The 21,441-nt window shown below is 36.7% G+C and overlaps 3 protein-coding genes and 1 pseudogene across 6 annotated transcripts; 2 read left to right on the plus strand and 2 right to left on the minus strand.

The window, feature by feature from the left end:
- Nucleotides 1-2,778: 2,778 nt before the first annotated feature.
- On the minus strand, nucleotides 2,779-3,709 carry LOC103337121 (cyclin-dependent kinase F-4 pseudogene; annotated as a pseudogene).
- Nucleotides 3,710-4,264: 555 nt separating this feature from the next.
- On the plus strand, nucleotides 4,265-7,834 carry LOC103337070 (Oxidoreductase family protein). Of its 2 annotated transcripts, XM_089041655.1 has the most exons (7): nucleotides 4,269-4,616; nucleotides 4,899-5,067; nucleotides 6,027-6,191; nucleotides 6,263-6,427; nucleotides 6,839-6,973; nucleotides 7,221-7,318; nucleotides 7,452-7,834. In XM_089041655.1, the coding sequence occupies exons 1-7, from the start codon at nucleotides 4,432-4,434 to the stop codon at nucleotides 7,636-7,638; spliced, it is 1,104 nt and encodes a 367-aa protein (XP_088897781.1). In that variant the 5' UTR covers nucleotides 4,269-4,431; the 3' UTR covers nucleotides 7,639-7,834. The 2 variants fall into 2 exon arrangements, with proteins under 2 accessions (XP_088897782.1, XP_088897781.1); XM_089041656.1 differs by lacking the exon at nucleotides 6,027-6,191 and having other exon boundaries at nucleotides 4,265-4,616.
- Nucleotides 7,835-9,016: 1,182 nt separating this feature from the next.
- MSH4 (MUTS-like protein 4) lies at nucleotides 9,017-18,340 on the plus strand. 3 transcript variants are annotated; one of them, XM_008240224.2, is made up of 24 exons: nucleotides 9,017-9,165; nucleotides 10,058-10,261; nucleotides 10,405-10,440; nucleotides 10,536-10,648; nucleotides 10,968-11,013; nucleotides 11,276-11,322; nucleotides 11,503-11,610; nucleotides 11,770-11,845; nucleotides 12,223-12,295; nucleotides 12,391-12,536; nucleotides 12,645-12,730; nucleotides 13,674-13,813; nucleotides 13,942-14,081; nucleotides 14,162-14,212; nucleotides 15,054-15,117; nucleotides 15,460-15,603; nucleotides 15,689-15,756; nucleotides 15,869-15,927; nucleotides 16,234-16,390; nucleotides 16,508-16,560; nucleotides 16,638-16,736; nucleotides 17,293-17,407; nucleotides 17,488-17,610; nucleotides 17,952-18,340. In XM_008240224.2, exons 1-24 carry the CDS (start codon nucleotides 9,100-9,102, stop codon nucleotides 18,114-18,116), a joined length of 2,379 nt encoding a protein of 792 aa, XP_008238446.2. In that variant the 5' UTR covers nucleotides 9,017-9,099; the 3' UTR covers nucleotides 18,117-18,340. The 3 variants fall into 3 exon arrangements, with proteins under 3 accessions (XP_008238446.2, XP_088898124.1, XP_088898125.1); XM_089041998.1 differs by having other exon boundaries at nucleotides 9,050-9,165; nucleotides 10,011-10,261; XM_089041999.1 differs by lacking the exon at nucleotides 9,017-9,165 and adding an exon at nucleotides 9,182-9,656.
- Nucleotides 18,341-18,830: 490 nt separating this feature from the next.
- Nucleotides 18,831-21,069, minus strand: LOC103337073 (large ribosomal subunit protein eL15). Its single transcript, XM_008240225.2, has 4 exons — nucleotides 20,929-21,069; nucleotides 20,153-20,319; nucleotides 19,355-19,552; nucleotides 18,831-19,215 (listed from the first exon to the last, which is right to left on the minus strand). Exons 1-4 carry the CDS (start codon nucleotides 20,930-20,932, stop codon nucleotides 18,970-18,972), a joined length of 615 nt encoding a protein of 204 aa, XP_008238447.1. The 5' UTR covers nucleotides 20,933-21,069; the 3' UTR covers nucleotides 18,831-18,969.
- Between the last annotated feature and the right edge of the window lie 372 nt (nucleotides 21,070-21,441).

Consider the following 21,441-nt stretch of genomic DNA (forward strand, 5'->3'; position numbering starts at 1 on the left):
CTCCTACCCGGCTAACCTATGTCACTTTTCTAGAATCGGAGATGTTCTTCTATGACCCAGCATCCAATTCTCCTCTTCAATGGGAGATACGAAGTGAAGAGCTCAATTGGAGCAGCTTGGAAAACGAAGATATTCATCTATGCACGAAGATTGCTCTTGACCAAGAAACAATCACAATCGATCATCCCAAGTCTGGCACGTGCGAATGTTCTCTGCCAAACAACGATCGATCGTCTAACCCTTGCGAAGCTGTTTTTGATTCGAGTCATACTCCTACAGACAACTCAAAACAACAAGATGAAGACCCCCTCTCACTCAACAGTACCAACGGACCAATCTCTTGAGAATATCTTTAAGGTAACTACTCCTACTAGACTTGTGCATTTAGAGGATAAAACTATTGGATATCAATTACCTTTCAGGCAAAATCGTGGTAAGCCACTAAACTGTTATTCACCTGATATTAGCAAGACATCCAAGTATCAAATTGCAAATCATGTATCCACTAAGAAGCTGTCTGAACCACTCAAGGCTTTTATGCATCAAGTGTCTGCTATTCATATTCCAACCAAGGTCTCTGAAGCAATGAAAGATCCTAAGTGGGTCCAAGCTATAAAAGAGGAGATGAAAGCTCTTGAGAAAAATCAGACTTGGACATTGGAGACTATACCACGAGGAAAAAAGACTATCGGATGTAGATGAGTGTTTACTATAAAACACAATGCAGATGGAACTATCAAGCGATACAAGGCAAGACTTGTGGCAAAATGTACAGACCTATGGTATAGACTATGAAGAAACCTTTGCACAAGTTGCAAAGTTAAACACCGTCAGAGTCTTATTGTCCCTTGCAGCTAATTTGAATTGGCCACTATACCAGTTTGATGTAAAGAATGCTTTTCTACATGGCGAACTCACGGAGAAGGTGTACATGGACATTCCTCATGGATATAATATTACTCAGACTGTAACAGTTTGCAGGTTACGAAAAGTATTGTATGGATTGAAATAGTAACCACCTGCATGGTTTGGACGGTTCACCATGGCAATAAAGAATAATGGTTTCAAACAATGCAACTCAGATCATACTATGTTCTTGAAACATCAGAAAAGGAAGGTAACAACATTAATAATCTATGTTGATGATATGATTATTACTGGGAATAATAAACAGGAAATATCACAGCTACAAGACTATTTGGCTACTGAGTTTGAGATGAAGGATCTAGGTGGACTCAAGTATTTCTTGGGAATTGAGGTGGCTCGATCGCAGCAAGGCATATTGGCATATTTCTCTCTCAAAGGAAATATGTCTTGGACTTGTTGATAGACACAGGAATGCTAGATTGCAAACCTGCGGACACTCCTATTGTTCAAAATCATCATCTTGGAGAATATCCAGATCAAGTTCCAACTAACAAAGAGAGATACCAAAGGATAGTGGGAAGATTGATCTATTTGTCACATACTCGACCAGACATTGCTTATGCAGTGAGCGTTGTAAGTCAATTTATGCACTCTTCAAGTGAAAATCACATGAATGTAGTTCTTCGGATACTTAGATATTTGAAGTATGCACCTGGAAAATGACTTATGTTCTCAAAGCATGGTCATCTAAATATTGATGGTTATTCATATGCAGATTGGGCAGGTAATATAACAGATAGAAAATCCACATCGGATTGCTTCACATTCGTGAAAGGTAATTTGGTGACATGGAGGAGCAATAAACAGAATGTAGTAGCTTTATCCAGTGCAGAAGCCGAGTTCAGAGGCATGACTAAAGGGATTTGTGAACTTCTTTGGTTAAGAAAGTTGCTTATTGAACTTGGGTATAAACCTACATCCACAATGAATCTCTTTTGTGACAACAACGCTGCTATAGCCATTGCACAGAATTCGGTTCGGCATGATCGTACTAAACATGTTGAGGTGGATCGACACTTCATCAAACAGAAGCTTGAGACTAAAGTGTTTCAGTTTCCTTTTGTGATATCCGAAGATTAATTAGCGGATATTTTGACAAATGCGATTTCTAGTAAAGCATTCCACAATTCACTAGATCAGTTGGACATTGGCGACATTTATGTACCAACGTGAGATGGAGTGTTGACGTGACTTGTGGATATTGACTTACTTTCCTTACACACCAAGAATTCCTATTATAATTGTAATTAATTTACTTTAATTCTTGATTTCCTACTGTAAAAAGATTTAGGAATTTATTATTTACTTGCTCATTCAAGTTTCGTTGTATTATAAATATGACCTTCTACAAGGAGAAGAATACACAAAAAATTTCCAGAAACAAATATTCTCTCATAGTTTTCATATTTTAGCATTGAGATCATCTTAATTACCGTCATTCCTGCTATGAAATGTTTCTTTGGTTTAACGTAGAGTTTTCGAATATAGCAATCCATTATTTGGTTTGGTGACTGTGGATAGAGTGGAGTCCAAAAGGTCATTTTCAGAAGTTATACTTCTCTGGGAACGATCCTGTGGTATTAGAGTTAGACAAGGACCAGAACTACAATAGAATACATCAACACAGAAGTTACACGAAAGCTATACTCTATAGATACATATATGAACCAGTAAATGTTATAACATAGCAACATAATAAAAGTGAATCAATGTATATATATATTCAGCATTTGCACAATATATGATTATGAACTCTCTTCACAAATTCAATTTAATTGTTTAAAGTAGAGCTAAAAAATCTTTCAAATACAAGTGAACTTGTAATATTTGCTGAGTTATGAAATTACTAGCCTAGACCAAAATGCCACCAATGTCAGGAAAAATATGGTGATGTCTCTGAGGAATGGCACGTGGAATACGGTGCGAGCCGACGAAAAAGGGATGCTTAAGTGCCTCTGCAGCAATCGGCCTCTTGGCAGGATCGTAAGAAAGAAGGGCGTAATAAGTGAATTGCGACTCACCGCAGATGGGATGCAAAATGAGAGACCAAACCCAGCTGTAGGCGATACTCAACCCGCCCTGCAAGAAGTTGCCCTTCAGGCCATGACTTCATGGTTGGGCTGCCTAGCACACTACAAATCCAAAACAGCTGCTCCTCCGCATTGTTACCCGTAAGTAGAGGGCGGAGGTTGAACATCTCACCAAGATTACACCCACAGCCCACATATCAACCTTGGAATCGTAGAAGGGTGAGCCCAGCAACACCTCCGGCTCTGTACTAGCGAGTTGTGACATAATCTTTGAAAGGAATGCCCGGCTGAATCTTCTTAGCAGAACCCAAATCCCCAATCTGGACCACACCTTGCTTCACCAACAAGTTTTCCGGTTTGAGGTCACGGTGGCACCACCCATTCTTATGCATGTGATCTAGCCCAAGAAGAATTTGATGACACACATTCCTGATTTGTGCCTCATTGAATCTCTTCTTGTGCAGTTGCATAAATTGCAATAAGTTGCCCTCCATGAATTCAAAAACAAGGGAAGCAGTGCCATCAAATCCCATGAAAGCTTGTTTCAAATTGACAATATTCGGGTGGTTCTTCAACTGAGACAGAGACTCAACTTCCGCCATTTGGAGAAACTCCTCCCATGAAGTCAACCTTGATACCTCATTCTTCAGTCGTTTAATTGCAACAATCTCACCAGTCACCTTGTGCTAAGCCTTCCATACAACCCCAAAACTTCCTTCATCGAGCGGCTTAAGGAACCAATAACTCTCCATTCTAATTGATTTCCTACCGGCATGCTATCACTCAGGTAGAAAATACAACTAGTATTATAGATTTCCCAACAAAACTGAAGCTCTACTTGTACGGTAATTTAGAGAGCCTTTCAACTGCAGTGTGTGAGAGTTGTTGTTGGGCTGGCAAGGATTATTCGTTAAACCGACCCTCAACCATTTATTGGAAATTAACGTTTGCGCCCAGAAGCAAAACCTAATTGATTTCCTACCGGCATGCTACACTCACTCAAACCATACACAAGTTTAACACTATCTTAAAATTCGAGTCTCTTTGCACAAAAGTTTGAGTTTTTCTTCCAATAAATTAGATTAATGTGAGTAATTTAGACTTATGGATTTGGCTCCATCAAACTTGTATGTTAAAGACTGATTAAAAACTTCTAATCTTGGTCATTCATCGCCCATATTTAAAAGAAAAGTTGAACAATATATATTGTTAGCAAATAAAATAAATTTACAATTCATACTAAGAACTTAAAATATGGGACAACTTAAAATATTAACGTCCTTTTTCTTGTCGTTCCGTCAGAATGGTAGAAGATTGATTTGGGTATCTGATAACAGCCAAGCCAATCCAATAAAATCCAACAACCAACCATTTTATCTAAACCAATTTGAAGACCCAACAAAACCAACACAGTAGCTAGCAAGTGAGTGAAAAGAGTAGAAGAAAACACAAACCCAAGCTCCAAATTTCACCCATGGCTGCTTCAAATATAGTCAAATATGGGATTGTAGGGGTGGGCATGATGGGCAGAGAGCACCTCATCAACTTGCACCATCTTCGCACCGAAGGCGTGGCGGTGGTAGCCATAGCTGACCCCCATGTTCCTTCCCAAAAGCTTGCTCTTGATTTGGCACAGTCTTTTAATTGGCCTATAAAGGTATGGGCTCTGCTGTAGTCTCTAACTGTTTGATATGGTGCCAATATGGTTCACCTCCAAAACCTTGTTGTAAATTGAACACAGTGATGCATAGAAGATTATTGATAATCAAAGGGTTTATAGATTTCTTTTTTTTCGTGCTACTAATCAGACGGTTTTAAAAGGTTGAAATTCTAATGGGCAATGATCAGACTTCAATTCCCTAATTTGTTTTCCATGTTTGTGATTTATTTTATCAAGTGATATCTCAGAAATAAGGTTTATGACTTGAATGGTTTTAAAGGTTTTTCAGCACACAAGGACCTATTGGACAGCCTGCTCTGTGATGTAGTGGTTGTGTCATCTCCAAATATGACCCATTATCAAATTCTGATGGATATCATCAACCACCCCAAACCCCACCATGTACTAGTGGAGAAGCCATTGTGTACAACAGTAGCTCACTGCAAAGAGGTCCGTCGATCAGAAGTACTGTTAATTCTACTTACATTTCATCTTTTTTAGATGTAACCTTACATTACCTTTGATACATAAGGTCGAAATAGTGCCTTTGAACATAATCTTTCTCTAATGCACTACTTTAAGAAATTGAACTGATTCGAGTGATAGTTTTTGAGCCTTTATTTCTTGTTAACTGTGACTAAATTGGGACATGGACTTTTGACAGTGTAGGGAATGAATGTGTTAAAGTTATAGTGAAACGCAAACATCAGCTGAGAATATTTCTGAGGGATTCACATTGTTCTACATTGTTGTAGATTAGTGCTAGATTTATCCGTGTCTTTCTTAGTGTGACATCTATTTGTTATTTGATTGAGAGCATATTTTCCACATTGTAGTAGCTTTCTATGTTCAATCGTGCAGGATTTAGCCGCATCTTGACATCTACTCTGTTATCTGATCTAGAGCACATAATATTTGACAGTATGATGTCTGATGTCTGACCCAGTCTGGTTCCATCTTGCTATGTTCAATAAATAATGAGTGATCGTTTCTTATTGAGTTGCAAATCAAGTTTCTAGAGTTGTTATTTTATCACTCAATGATTAAATGAAGATGAACTGCTCCTAAGTAGCAGGAAGAATGCATTGACAAGAAAATTCAAGACAATGTGTACAGAAATGGATTAGTTCATTTTTCTGTGAGTTGGTGTCCAACCCAATGCAAGCATCCTTTGAAGCATGAACATCGTTTCTTTTGTGTTCAGCTTAGTATTCAGTGCTTACACAAACACACACACAGATGCACATGTACATATTGGTGAATATACACGGATGTCACAGAATATGTTAATGCTTTATCTCATACATTTTACAGCATATGTCACTATTTTCTTTTTCCTTTGGGGAGGGTTTTTTTTTTTGCCCATAAATAAGTGATTGATCTGCATCATATAGTGTGTGTGGAATTAGGTCGTAAATGCTGCCAGAAAGAGGCAGGATATTCTGGTTCAAGTTGGACTGGAGTATAGATACATGCCACCTGTTGCTAAACTGATAGAAATAGTGAAGGGCGGAAGCCTTGGACAGGTCAAAATGGTGGCAATCCGTGAACATCGTTTTCCTTTCTTGGTTAAGGTCTGTAATGCAAGTGAATTTTCAATATTCATCCTGTTGCAGTTCATCTTATGGAACCATGCTTGTAATAGGTCAACAATTGGAACCGGTTTAACATTAACTCTGGAGGGACTCTGGTAGAAAAGTGCTGCCACTTCTTTGATCTGATGAGGCTGTTTGCTGGTGCTAACCCTGTTCGTGTGATGGCTTCTGGGGCGATTGATGTTAACCACAAAGATGAAATATATGATGGAAAGGTAATTTAACTTTGACTGAGATTTGAAATATGTCATTCACTTTCAAGGTCAAAAGATGAAGTATGTATTGACCTGATGTGCCAAACACAATTTCAACTATTGGCTTTTGTTTTAGAAGGATTAGATTGCTTTCAGAATTAAAAAGTCATAGAGAGAAATTCAAACCAAACATGCTTTTAGTTAGTTATGCAGTAAGGTTCACTAGTTAGGGCAATGATTTTATTCAAATAGAGCAGTCCAGTCTTTGACTAAGAGACCATTGTCATGCCTGAAAAATGGACTTTTTAAGCTTACTCAATTTTAAAGAGGACTATGTTTGTGAAAGTTAAAAGCAAAAACATTTTGAATTGTTCTATTCTTTGGAGCACTAGACTATTCATTACATATGTCTTTTTCTCTTGTTTTGCTTAGGTACCAGACATAATTGACAATGCATATGTTATTGTCGAATTTGACAATGGTTCTCGCGGGATGCTTGACCTTTGTATGTTTGCTGAAGGGACTAAAAATGAACAAGAAATATCTGTTGTTGGTGACATAGGAAAGGTAGCTCTCTGTCTCTATCTCTCTCTCTCTCTCTCTCTCACAGAAAAAGATGCCCTTCTATTAGATTAAGGCCCTTACTGCTGACCATTATTGGTAATGAACCAATGTGACATCCCACCATTGTCTCTCTGCAGTACAATCATTAGATTGCAATTTCCCTGACCTCTACTGAACGCAGCTGTCGGTTAGGTTATGCTTGCAGGTGGCTTTTCCTGTCATTTTTATTCACCTAACAAACTTTTAACAGGGGGAGGCCTTTGTTCCTGAGAGTATTGTTCGTCATGGTACTCGAGTGGGAGGGAGAGATGGTGTCCAGACTTTAAAAGCTGAGAATGATCAAATAAAGTGGGTTTCTTTTTTCCTCTTAGTTTCAACTGTTCATATTTTGAACTGCCCCATGGGCATTGTTCAAGTCTGTGGGAAATTTCTCACAAATGCCTACCCCTTTAATGTGATTCTGAATCAACTTATGTTTCAGATATGATGGGCTGCATCATGGATCTAGCTATTTGGAACACCTGCACTTCTTATCTGCAATAAGGGCTAAAGCAAAAGCGCCTGCTGTAGATTTGCATGATGGATTAGTTTCGGTTGCCATCGGAGTTGCAGCACAGCTTTCCATCGAGAAGGGCCGATTTGTGACGATTGAAGAAGTCATGAGTTAGCGGAATTGTAAAGTTTCATTATAGGTCTTGAATCCTTGTCCAAACAAAAATGTATAGGTCTTGAATCCCTGATGTTGCCTTTGTGGGTTGTGGGGAAACTCTTGTTAACAGTTTCTCCTTTCCCTATTTGAAAAGCATATGCAAATTAATGTTTTGTTCATCTATTAATAAAATCCCATCAAATAGCTTTGACTGATTTCCTTGTCGTTAATTTTGTGAAATCATTACTTCCATTTTATATGCATTCATCAATCACCACTTCATTTAATAACACAAATTAAGATGTCGAAATTTGGAAGTAACTAAAATTAATTATAAGTGTACATTGAGTAATGCAAATTTGGAACTAACTAAAATTAACACGGTCCTAACATGAATTTCTTGCTCATGAATCCTAAATTTGTATGAAACTGTTTATGCCACATGGCAGTATAAAGTGGTAAAACGAATTCAATTACATTTACCTGCACTCGAGTTCCTAGGTTCAATTCCCTCTTCCAATATTGCTTGTATAAAAATAAAAAATAAGAAGTTTGTGTTGATTTTAATTTTGGCCAAAGTTAGAAAGGGAATGGGAAACTCACACACGGATATCATAAGGCTTGAATTCATGACCACTCAAAAGCACACTAAAAGCCTAGTTGAATCCCACTCCACTCCATTGGTTCGTGGTGAATTCAAAATAATAAAATTAGAGTGCTGCTAAATGAACTCTAAAATTAACTGAGTACATCATACTATAAAAGTATATATTGAATTACTGATTTACCCTAATATAAAATGACCAAAAAAGATATATGAAATTGTGAAACAAATATAATTTTAATAAATACACCCTACTAACCATATTCAACCCTAATCAAGAGATTGCTTGTCCTATTGTGTTTTTAACGAAAGAGGCGGTGATTGCAAGAACTTGGAATTGCAAAAAAAGTGTCAACAGTTTTAGTAGAAGCATAAATCCATATGAAAAGTCAAAGATTTATAAACACTATTAAAAAAGAGTGGTGATTTCCCCACTCCTTTTTCTCCTATTTTATCCACTTACACTCCTTTTATAGCATAAAAAAGGAGTGTAAGTGGATAAAATAGGAGTGGGAAAATCATTGCCCTTAAAAAAATCAAGCTGAAAATCAACTATAAAATAATGCTACAAGAGTTAGGGTGTATTAGGGGTATTTTTGGTAGTTTCATAGAGTGTACTTAGTTAATTTTACATTTTTATTAAAATATTAGAGTGTACTTAGATCATATAATGTACTCAGTTAATTTTAGGGTTCGTTTAGCAGCACTCTAAAATTATCATTAAATTTCATCACGTACACCCTCATTTGGCCGTTACCCTCGCAAACCCAGTGCAGACGTGGCAAGTGTTCAGAGTGAGAGTTACTCGTATATAAATAGCACTCTGGCGCTGGCGCGCAATACAAAATTCGTTGAAGCAAAGAGTGTAGAGAGCAAATGGAAGACGACGCAGGAGAGAGATCGAGCTTCGTTATCGGCCTCATCGAGAACAGAGCTAAGGAGGTACGGTCTTCCATCTCACACTTAACCGGTCCGTTTCTTTGATTGTTTCGTTTCCGAGAAAGTGCAGGAAAGAAAGAGAAAATGGAAGATAACATACAGTTTATAAGCTTAGGTTAAGTACCTCAGTATCTGGCACCGAGAAAGATGTTTCGGCTTTATCAATCGGGAAATTGAATTTAAAAAACGTAGGAGTCGAATTTAGCGCTTGGATTTTCAATTCTTGGTTATGTTTTAGCTGAACTCGTACTGGTCCTGCTTTTACTTCTCTCTCTCTCTCTCTCTCTCTCTCTCTCTCTGTAGGAACTTGTAGATTTGTAGTGGTGATAAATGTTGAACTACGTAAAAACTGTTTTACATCCTGGAAATTTTAGATTTGAATATATGCGTTAAGCAATTTTGTGAAGTTGTGATACAGTGAATATCATCAATGAAGATTAATCATGTCATCAGAAAAAGAAAAAGAAGATTAGTCATGTTTAATGAAGGCCTAGGTATGCGCCTACAAGGCTTGAGATTGCTGGTAAAATGAGGATATTGTGTATAGGAAAATTGTATATAATTATTTTACATAAAGAAAAGGAAAAAAATTCCTTTGGCTGAACCAAATATGGTAACCTACCTTGAACGTTTCCTTATAGACTATAGTTTTCAGACTCATTATAACTGGCTTCGTTTCCACATCTTTTTCTTGATTTTAAGTTTATAATTGGATTGAAGAAATTGGTTTGTGACATTGCACCCAAAATCGGAAAAAAATTTGTTTTTGATTATGGTTCCTTCCAGCTGATTAGCTGAAGGTTATCTTGTGGAGATGAACTAAATTTTTTTAATTTTTTGTTACATAGAGATCAACTAATTTAGAATACCTAGCTGACCCAAAGTATCCTGACAGGTGGGAGTTGCAGCCTTTGATTTAAGGTTGGCTTCTCTCCATCTTTCTCAATATATTGAAACTAGCAGCTCATATCAGAATACAAAAACTTTGCTGCAATTCTATGATCCTATGGTGATTATTGTTTCACCAAACAAGCTGGCACCTGATGGAATGGTTGGAGTTTCAGAATTGGCTGACAGATTTTATGCTACAGTCAAGAAGGTCAGGTTCCTTAATTTTTAATGATCAACTGCGCTCTCTCACTTCATTGTTTCTTGGTGTAACAGACTACTGGATGCTTATGGATTTTCTCATATACGATATTCACTTGTTTAATAAACTAAATTACTGTGCTCATTCTGCAGGTTGTAATGGCCCGTGGTTGCTTTGATGACACTAAGGTTAAGTTAGAGATTCCTTATCCTCTAATATTTGCATCGAAATGGGGGGTTGACTCTTGAAGCTCACAGCTTATAATGCCATTGTTGGGTTCCAGGGTGCTGTGCTGATTAAAAATCTAGCAGCAAAGGAACCTTCTGCACTAGGATTGGATACCTCTTACAAGCAGTATTACCTCTGCTTGGCTGCAGCAGCAGCTACAATTAAGTGGTACTTTCAGAACTTGAGCTTTCTAATGTTATGATGTTGCAAACCCTAGGCTATTTGTTTTTATTATGAAATAGGAAGTTCACCATATTTGGAATTTGGGGTTTAAGAGTTTTCTTTAAGTAATAAATTAAAGAACATGACTTTTTTTTTCCCCCAATGTCATTTGCTCTTATTGTAGCTAGAGCATTCCATATTAAATGTGCTCTTTTCACCTTTTCAGTTTCCTTTTGAATTTGTTACCAACATGCAAGTTTCACCATTCTAGCATCTGTTGCCCTTGCCTTTTTTTTAAGTAATGGATCTAATGCATGATGCACAGGATAGAAGCAGAGAAAGGGGTCATCATTACAAACCACTCACTTTTGGTATGAGTTAAATAATGCACGTTCCTTCATGATCTGTAAAATAATAACAGAAGAAAGTAGGCGTTTCTATATCAATAATATCCTGTCTCATTAAGAAAAATATAAATCAGCTGTCTCCATGGAGAGACAGAGCAACAACAATTTGTTTTAGTTCACCTTTCTATTCACGCTAAGAACTCCCATCAGTCTGTACTGCTATCCAACCCTGTTTTGTCTTTATGAGGAAATAAACATTTACTTCATTGAATTTATGCCTCTCCAGGTCACTTTTAATGGATCATTTGCCCATATGAATATTGACGCTACTAGGTACTCTTCCGTTTCTGTGATTTTATCTCGAGCTTAGCTCCCTTTTATGTATCAAATAGATCATGTTTTTGTGATATTAGGAGAAATTATGAAGTATTTTAAATAAAGATGTGATGGGTTAAATGCATTTTATTTTTAGAATCTTTGGTAATGACTTTTGTAGTTGAAATTTGTTGGCAGTGTTCAAAATTTGGAAATCATTGAGCCACTTCATTCGACACTTTGGGGAACAAGCAACAAGAAAAGAAGTTTATTGAACATGCTCAAGACAACAAAAACTGTTGGAGGGTATGTGTGGTTGTTCACCGGATTGATCAGTACTTTGTATATTTTTATAGTTGCAATTTCTCTTCTAAACTTTGTACTTTATGCTTCTTAGTGGTGGTCAATCTCTCCTTTATAATTTCTTGTCACTTAAATCTAATGTGGAGCAATTTATGATTTCAGGTCTAGACTTCTTCGTGCCAATCTATTGCAGCCTTTAAAAGATATTGAAACTATAAATGCCCGTCTTGATTGCCTGGTCAGTGTTATTTATTCTCAAATATCTCTTTTGGAGCTATGTAATCCATTTAAAATACTTTTGGATCTGTGAACCTTCATTTCTCTGTGTCAAATTTAAAGTAAAATGAAAAGGGATCATGTTATATGAATTGAAAAGTTGGGTTTGGCATAGACCATCTGTGGATATTTTTTGCACGGTTATAGATATAAAAAGCAAGAATACAATGATTAAATAAGAATGGTACTTTTGGAACTGACATGCAAATGCACATTGTGTCTACTTTGTTTCCTTTTGAAATACACATAAGGTGCTGAATTTTGAAGTTACTGAACTGGAAAGTGCATTTTGCAGCTATATTGTTTATGATCCTCAGTCTCCTTAATATTTGTTTTTAGGATGAGCTCATGAGCAATGAACAGCTGTTCTTTGGACTCGCTCAGGTTTTGAGTAAATTTCCCAAAGAGAGTGGTAAGAGGGAAGAATAAAGGAAAATTTAGTCCTGACAAAGTTCGTCCATCTGTTCATATCATGAACAAGTTGAAGTTACATATGCTCTCATGCAGATAGGGTACTTTGTCACTTCTGCTTCAAGCCAAGGAAAATAACAAACAAAGTCATGGGTGTTGATTATGCTAGAAAAAGCCAGGTCTTGGTTTCAAGCATTATTCTCCTCAAAACTGCTCTAGATGCCTTGCCCTTACTCTCGAAGGTAAAATTTACCGCAAAAGATGTTCATATCAAGCATTATTTTTCTTTCCGATACATTTACTGTGCTCAAAACATGTTCAAAAGTATCCATGCTTGGTTAAATTCTCAGGTTCTTAAAGATGCAAAGTGTTTTCTTCTTGCAAATGTTTACAAGTCTGTATGTGAAAATGAGAAGTATGCTGCCATTAGAAGGAGGTTTGCTTCCAAGCTTGATGATTCCAGTGGATCATCTGTAAATTTGTTTCTCCCGACATCCCTAACTGGTTTGAAGTTTAAATTGGAATCTGTTTTGTGTAATGAGCTCTATTATCCTGATGGGGTCGAATTCAGAGGCCAGAATAGTGCAGACATCCTCTGAGCAATGAACCTCAACAGAAATATATCCATTATAAATTCCAAAACACTCACCTTTGTCCCTTTTTTTTGCAATGTGAAATTACATCACTTCTTCCCTGGAAAAAGAATCCCTTTACTTTTGCCACTAATTAAAACATATTGCCTTTGTTGTCCAATCTTTGTCTTATTATCTGTTTTAGCATTTTGCCTCTTACATAAGCAGCATATTTTACTGGAAACAACACATTTTCATGCATTAATATGCTCATTTGAAGTGTATAATTGATCCAGATAATGGGAAAGAATAATTTCATGTCGACAACCAATTTAAAGTTTATTCTTAACCTCTTGATATGATTTTGGTGCCATGATTATGGTCTGCGTACAACCTGAAACACTTATGTACAATTTTACAGAGATATGAACTTAAACTCAGGTGTTGGGAACCAACTTACCTAACGAAGTTGATCATAAAGTCTATGAGATTAGATAGTAGTTATATTATTTCCGTTAGATTAGATAGGATCGTTCAACCCCAAGTGCCAGGTCCAACTTACCTGATGAAGTTGATCATAATTCTGAGATTCAACCATGAGCACTAAAGTAGTTATCTTATTGCCATACCATTACATATGATGCTAAGGCAGTCGTTGTTGGTGATTAGAGTTTCGGTATGATAGAAATTTTCACACCTGTAGGTTCTTACTTGTTGTGTGATGTGTTTAATATCCTATAGACTTTGTTTTCTAAATCAAGTATGAACGATATCACTCATGTACACAAGACACTGTATTTCTTCCAGGATTGGAGAGGTGATTGATGAAGATGTGCTGCATGCACGGGTTCCTTTTGTAGCCCGCACACAGCAGTGTTTTGCTGTCAAGGCTGGAATTGATGGACTTTTGGATATTGCGCGGAGATCATTTTGTGATACTAGTGAAGGTTTTTTCTCACTACATATGCAGTTCAAATTATGTTTCATTTCCCTTTTATTCATGTTCTATTTGTCTTTTGTTTTCTTATATTTGAGATAAAGGGCCAGTTTAATATTCTAAATTATGAATTAACAGCTATACATAATCTTGCTAACAAGTATCGTGAAGATTTCAAGTTGCCCAATTTGAAACTCCCATTTAACAATAGGAAAGGGTTCTACTTTAGCATTCCACATAAGGACATTCAAGGGAAGCTTCCTAGTCAGTTCATTCAGGTTTAGAATAAAACTTGCTCTAAAGTACTAAACATCTCTTTACTAGTTATTTCTGATTCTCATATGCTTCTCTGATATAGGTATTGAAACATGGTAACAATTTACACTGCTCAACCTTGGAGCTTGCTTCTGTGAGTACTAGGATCCAATTTTCTATCTATATCAAATTTACTTACTCTAGGTTATGATTGTTCTATTATTCACGTCATTTTTTCATTGCAAAATACTACTTTTAAGGTTCTATTTGTACTGCCTTTATTGTCTGTGAACTGTTGGCATTTCCTTGATTAGTTACAACATAAAATGTTGCCATTTCAACTACAATGAGTTGAGTTATGCTTGTCTTTTAGACTTGCATATCAATTTCAGGGCAGGTGAATGAAATTGGTAATGAGATATTTGATTGATTTTGCTAAGAACTTCAATTCTGAGGTGGACTCAGTTCCCATCTTTATTTTGGACTAACAAATTAGGTTAAGCAGTTTCACAGAGATCATCTTCAGTTACAACTGTGAATTTTAGGAGGCGTAGTTTCAGGGTATACATCTCTTGAAGGAACCTAGCTAATCAAAGTGATCATTCATAGGAGACCAACTCAATCAGCAATCTTAGATATAGGTGTTGTTGGTGCCTTTATTTCTTAATTTTTGCAACATTTATGTGTTGTAGTTTTCCATGTCAAAAGATGTTAGTCTCAAACATTGTTCTGCTGAGTCAATTACTTGTGGCGTTTTTTAAAACAAAAATCAAGGCCTTCAACATAAATAAGAGTAAAAAGCAACATGGAACCGTTTTATTAGTTGTTGTAACTTGTAATAACATTTTTGTGAATAAATCCGAGTTTCATTATAAAATTTTGTGTACATGTGTCTATTTTATTATCGAGTATCAATAACATTTTATATCTTTGTAACTTCAGTGAAGATTCTGGAAAAATTACATTTATCTTTCTCCATTGCATGAAATTTACAGCTAAACGTTAGAAATAAGTCTGCAGCTGCAGAATGCTACATACGGACAGAAGTTTGCCTGGAAGGTTGTGCTAAACTTGATAAGCTTACACATCTTCTGTTTCTGAGTTCTTGTTACTTGTTCTACATCATTACTTTTGTTTACTTTCTTCATGGCACTTATATAAGCATTGATCTTTAGAACAATAAGCTTAGTGCGGTTGGCTTCATTTTGATCTTTTTGATCTTATTGCGGAACTTTTTGAACATCATCGTTTACCAAATACTCAAGCTTACCAAACAATGATGTTTAGACATATATAATGACCTTTTATGTTCATGAAGCCTGTGATATCTTCTTATATATGTTTCAACTGCTGCAGTGCTGATACCATCATAGATTACTGATTTTGATATCTTATATGCAGAATTAGTAGATGCCATACGAGAGGATGTTTCTGCACTCACACTGCTTGCAGAGGTCTTATGCCTTTTGGATATGATCGTTAATTCATTTGCACATGCCATTTCCACAAAGCCAGTTGATCGTTACACCAGACCAGAATTTACAGGCAAGTTGCTATTGTCTGGAATTATCGCTCATGAATTTGGATGTTCAATAGGGGAAATGCTTGATTCTATCATGTTTACTTATAGATAATGGTCCCATGGCAATTGATGCTGGAAGACACCCTATCCTAGAGACCATACACAATGACTTCGTCGTACGTAAAATGCTTTATTTTCTATAATTGGATTACTCTCTCCTCCTCATGAATTTGCTTGAGATTCTGCAGAAAAACTATAGCTATTTTCTTTTTTCCTTTTTCCTTGCAGCCCAACAATATATTTTTATCACAGGCGTCAAACATGGTGCTTATCATAGGCCCAAACATGTAAGGAATTCTCTTTTCAATGTAATACATTGAAGTGTTGTTTTCTCATGCATTGTCTTGCCGGCTTCATCCAGTTATTAGTTGTTAGAAGACAGGTTAAATAGTGAAGATGAAAATCATATTTTTACCAAGAAACAGTAGGAAAATATATTTGACCATAAGCCGTATGGGCTTTGGACTGATATTTATATATTTGACCATAGAAAAAATATATTTGACCATAAGATAAATATTCATATATGTTTAAAGAATGTGACCAATTAGGTTATCATTTGCTTGAGTTTAACTACGGAATGTTTCTGCCAGGAGTGGAAAGAGTACTTACCTTCAACAAGTGTGTCTTATAGTTATTCTTGCTCAGATCGGTTGTTATGTTCCTGCTCGCTTCTCAACTCTAAGGGTTGTTGATCGTATATTTACAAGGATGGGTACAGTAGATAATCTTGAATCCAACTCTAGTACGGTAAATTTTTCAAACTTCAATATCAGAAATATGGATCCCCCATATGTTTTAGTGATGCACCTTATTTCTATTTAATACGGAATATTTAGAAACGAATTTTCTTATTATTTGTAACAGTTCATGACAGAAATGAAAGAAACAGCTTTTATCATGCAAAATGTCTCCCAGAGGTAGTACACCACAAGATTTATTTAACCCTTTGAATATACAGTAATATCCAATAATATTTGGTCCATGTTGGACATAGGAGTCTGATTGTTATGGATGAACTTGGGAGGGCTACATCTTCTTCTGATGGATTTGCAATTGCTTGGAGCTGCTGCGAACATTTGTTATCACTGAAAGCGTAATCTCTTTTCCAATTTACCATTTACCAAGGTTCCAGTGGGTTACCTCAGATGAAATTTTATGAGTTTTGAGTGTGGAAAAGTTTAAAATGTGTTCCTTTAAAAATTGATGCACACGGTTTTCACTATATTAAACAATTGAAGCTGCTTATATATCACTTGCATTGAAGCTAAATGCTTCCAATTGTTGTGAAAATCTGCGACAAACTTATTAAGCGTACATAAAGAATGGAAGAATGTATGGGAGAAAAGAAACCAATTAACTCATCCTTTTTTACGTACTGCCATATGATTCGTCTAGATAAGTAGGCATACCACAAGACTGTACACAAGTGAGACGCATTTAGAAATAATATTATTGTTTAGTTCTATCTGGTTTTGGTAGTTAAGAACTTATTGTCTTTGTGGTCCTTTCTGTCACTGCTTATCAACTACCATAGCTTTTGTTTACATTTTTCCAAGGCTTTTTCTTATGAACGATGTCATACAAAGCCTAGTTAGTGATGAAATTTTATTTGCAGAAGCTGACATACCATCCTACTCAATCTTTCTCAGGTATACTATATTTGCTACTCATATGGAAAACCTATCAGAACTAGTAACCGTCTATCCAAATGTGAAAATACTTCACTTTGATGTTGACATTAAAAATAACCGTCTAGATTTCAAGGTAGTTTTTCCAAGATCCTTTCACTCTAATCTTGATTTTATGTGACTTTTATCGGCTGAAAGTCTTGTCTGTTTGCGTAGTTTCAACTGAAGGACGGAGCGAGACATGTTCCGCACTATGGCCTTCTATTAGCAGAAGTGGCAGGACTGCCAAGCTCAGTAATTGAAACAGCCAGAAACATCACATCCAGGATCACAGAAAAGGTGAATTATTTCGAGTAACCAAGAATTGAAAGTTATCTTATATATTCGCATTGCCATAAACATAGAGTCTTCTTTTATATTGGTATTTTCCTCAAAATCTGATTTAAGATGAAATAGGGCCAGGAATTTCCAGAACACTGCTACCCCATGTCAAAAAACAAAGGAAGTGGTTCAGTCCCATTGCAATGCAATGTCATTGAAATCCATATAATTTATCTTGTACTTTTTTGCCTTCTTTTTATCAATGGATCTGAATTAATTTAAGAGTGATTCTGGTATTCTGAATGGAAGTCCCTTCGTCATTAACCGGTGACTAAGAAATTTAAAATTTCGATGTTTAGGAAGTGAAGAGGATGGAAGTAAACTGCCTTCAATACCAACCGATCCAGATGGCGTACCATGTCGCTCAGCGGCTGATATGTTTGAAGTACTCCAGCCAGGATGAGGATTCAATCAGAGAAGCACTGCATAATTTGAAAGACAGCTACATTCATGGAAGGCTGTAGTCTCAAGACCTTAAAAACCCACAATATTCTTTCCTCCTATTTCAGAAATGCCATACAAAACATTGTTGTATTCGTAACACAACACGATATCAAATTTATTCACCAAATGATATGGCGGTGTCTGATTTACTCAATTCTAAGCTCATTCAAAACCTCAATTATTTCCAACACATCAGTGACAGTAGAGAAAAGAAGTTATAAAACTCGCTAAAATTCCAAGTCAAGTTTGAGTTTTTGTATGCTCATAGCATGAAGTTCGTGAACCAAAAGAACTCAACTCATTTCATTGAATTGGCTTGAGGTTTTATCTTCTAATGAAAATCAAATTAATTTATTTCTGCATCCATTCCATTCAAGTTAGTTTTAATTTTTGCTTGGGTATATATATATATATATATATATAGTTATATATCATTATTTGACATTCAACTCACAAATTCAATGCTTTTCTCGTTTAACATCTTATTGAGATTTTGATGTCTACAGGCAACATGAATAGGTCTACTGTTCTTCGAGCCAATAAAAAAAAAAGTATAGGTCTACCGTCTACAAAGCAGTAGACCAAATAAATCTACTTGGCAGTGGAAACCGTACATCAAACAAGCCAGAAAACTGAATCTCCCAAAACACGCCACAACGTAAGAAAAATTCACCATAAAAGATAATTGGAACCTTGCAACATATATATAAATCTAATCACTTAACAATATCACAAGAGACTAAAATAGTCGGTAATCCATTCAAATAGAACATGGTTCAAGTTTTTAAGTGCCAAAATTTCAAACTCACAACAAAGATTGTCTTCCTGAAAGTACCCAGAAACAACACAAAACATAAGATAAAATGATCGAAATCAACGGTAACGACGAAGGGAGAGGGTGGTGTTTCTCTTCCAGGTAGCCCTGCGGGAAGGTCGTGCCTTGTGGTACAAGTGTCCCTTTCCACGCAGTCCCCTGTACTTCTTCCCAGCAGAAGTGAGCCCACGAAGCTCTCTGTGCTTGTGAACAGGATTGCAGAGCCAGTTGATTCTTGGGTCATTACGGATAGCATTATGTGCAACATCAACCAGGATTACCTCAAAGTACTTGTAAGTTGAGTCCTGCATTCAAAGATTGCAAGACAGGAAATGTAAGCAGGACATCACAAAATTAAACAAACACCAAGCCCAAGAAACAAATAAAGAAATAAAAACAAGTTCTGTAACCCAAGTATACTAGAATCAAAACTGAGTCACATACCTCATTGATCCAGTATGAGTTGAGAACCCTAAGGCCTCCCAACTTACGGCCAGCACGCTCCTCAGCAACAGACCTCTTGCTGCGCTGAAACTTTAGTTGTGTCACACCCTGGTTTGTGGGCTTCCCATATACAATACCCTTGGGAACAGGCCTCTTGCGACCACCACGCCTTACACGGACACGGTAAACAACATAACCCTGCACCAAATTTTACTAGAACTATCAGCCAACTAAAAATTCAATTAAACCTGGCCGGGGCACAAAGACCAAGAGGTGCATGAGAAGAGACAACAAAAACACATGTTCAAAGAAATATATAGGATACAGAAAATAGTGCAATGTATCGGATGGAGACAACAGCAAAAACCATAGATAGAACTCGCTTGGCAGAAGATCAAATGTTTGGTTTAGCATAGCTGGTCTCAGGAAGCAAACAATCACTTAAGGAAAGCAGCATTTTTAGGTAAAATGCTTAAGCATCAGAATGCTGCTTAACCAGCACACATACTGGATTAGGCCCATAGGCGCACAACAAAAGGAAACAATTCACAACAGGAAGCATGCATGCACAACTGAAAGAATGAAATGAACCTAATAGACCACAAGATAAGTACCAGATAAGACAGTAATCCTTCGCAACACGCAACCATAATTATCATTTCATAGAGTCAAAAGACAAACATGGGAATACATGTATATCAATTGGCCAGAAGCCTATTAAACTTGGTGATAAACGCTGAAACCCATAATTTAAACAATGAGTTGTGTATGGCATGTAATTTAAGAAATTATCACTACCTGCTTGGCCTTGTAACCCAAACGACGAGCCTTGTCAGGGCGTGTGGGCCTTGTGACACGGACGATGGAAGGATGCTGGCGATACTCCCAACAGCGCACCCTCTGGAGGAACCTCATCACATCGGATTGCTTCTTCCTCCATATCTCCGACACATACTTGTAGGCTCCTAATGACCCCAAAATAACACAAACAAAACCACATATTAGATAAACAGATCACTACTCAATTAATATCTATAAGCATCTAAAGCTACACATCCCAATCTCAAACAATACCCATGTCCATCAGTTTCTAAAGATTGTTTCCAATGTTGTAATCACCCAACTCAAGCATTTCAAGGAAATCAATTTCAGATTAAACCCATTTTAAGCAATCAAAAACCAAATCATAACAAATGTGTCAATAACAGTGTCATTAATTTCATTCAAATTATGAAAACTAACTTTAGTCATATAACTACTTTAAACTAAAGACTATCAGCCAAACTATTTAAAACTTGGAAATGCGGTGGACGGGCTAGTAAATATAAGGAACAAGAGAAATAACAAAAGATTTTTAAGTTCATAAAATTTTCATCTTCTGTAAGCTTGGAATCAACAACAAGAAGCTTGGTAAGCTAAGCATCAGACAAATCAAATGCATATCAAACAGATTCAGCTGAAGTTTCATTGTTTATATAAACAGAAACAGATGCATGAAATTCAAAATGAAAATGGAACAAAATCTGTGAGAGAGAGAGAGAGAGAGAGAGAGAGAGAGAGAGAGAGAGAGGTACCCATCGTATCAGAAATGAGCTGCACGGCACAGGTTTCGGCAGTTGAGCTAGGGTTTTCGCCACACGAAGAGTGAGGGTTTGTGATGAAACCGGGACTTTATAGCGTTGGAAGGTATCGTGAACTTCGGATCTGAGCCGTCCATTCTTTTTTACAAACCCTAATCTCTAAATTGTCTCGAAAAGACGATGTGTCGTTTACGGCAAACGACATCGTGTTTTCCTTCCTGGTTTCTAGACAGGCTCTTTTTTAATAGGCCCAAACTTGAAAATGCCCTTTTAGCCCAGCTCCTGGCCTAATCGGGCCAAATTTGAAAATTCCCATTTTCAAAGGCCGTAAAGGCAAACAAATATACTGCGGGAGTTCATCACCACAAACCTTCACTCTCACTTAAAATACTACGATAATATGACCACGTGACAGCTTTCTATCCGGACCGGTACCCCCCCTTTCTCTCTCTCTGAAGAATCAGTTCCATGTTCACTGCAAACCAAAACAAACCAGTTTCTTTTTTA

Source organism: Prunus mume, linkage group LG7, assembly GCF_029339155.1.
Source record: "Prunus mume cultivar Tortuosa linkage group LG7, ASM2933915v1, whole genome shotgun sequence".
NCBI lineage: Eukaryota > Viridiplantae > Streptophyta > Magnoliopsida > Rosales > Rosaceae > Prunus > Prunus mume.

Bases quoted from the DNA above. Each gene is read 5' to 3' on its own strand.
- LOC103337070 (XM_089041655.1), top strand. From the start codon at position 4,432: ATGGCTGCTTCAAATATAGTCAAATATGGGATTGTAGGGGTGGGCATG. The intron at 4,617-4,898 runs ATGGGCTCTGCT...TGGTTTTAAAGG, and splicing joins TTTAATTGGCCTATAAAGGT to TTTTTCAGCACACAAGGACC. The intron at 6,428-6,838 runs GTAATTTAACTT...TGTTTTGCTTAG, and splicing joins ATGAAATATATGATGGAAAG to GTACCAGACATAATTGACAA.
- MSH4 (XM_008240224.2), top strand. From the start codon at position 9,100: ATGGAAGACGACGCAGGAGAGAGATCGAGCTTCGTTATCGGCCTCATC. The intron at 15,118-15,459 runs GTTGTGCTAAAC...TCTTATATGCAG, and splicing joins GACAGAAGTTTGCCTGGAAG to AATTAGTAGATGCCATACGA. The intron at 17,611-17,951 runs GTGAATTATTTC...TTCGATGTTTAG, and splicing joins CATCCAGGATCACAGAAAAG to GAAGTGAAGAGGATGGAAGT.
- LOC103337073 (XM_008240225.2), bottom strand. The intron at 19,553-20,152 runs GTAGTGATAATT...AATTTGGTGCAG, and splicing joins TGGGTTACAAGGCCAAGCAG to GGTTATGTTGTTTACCGTGT. The intron at 19,216-19,354 runs GTATGTGACTCA...CTTTGAATGCAG, and splicing joins ACTCATACTGGATCAATGAG to GACTCAACTTACAAGTACTT.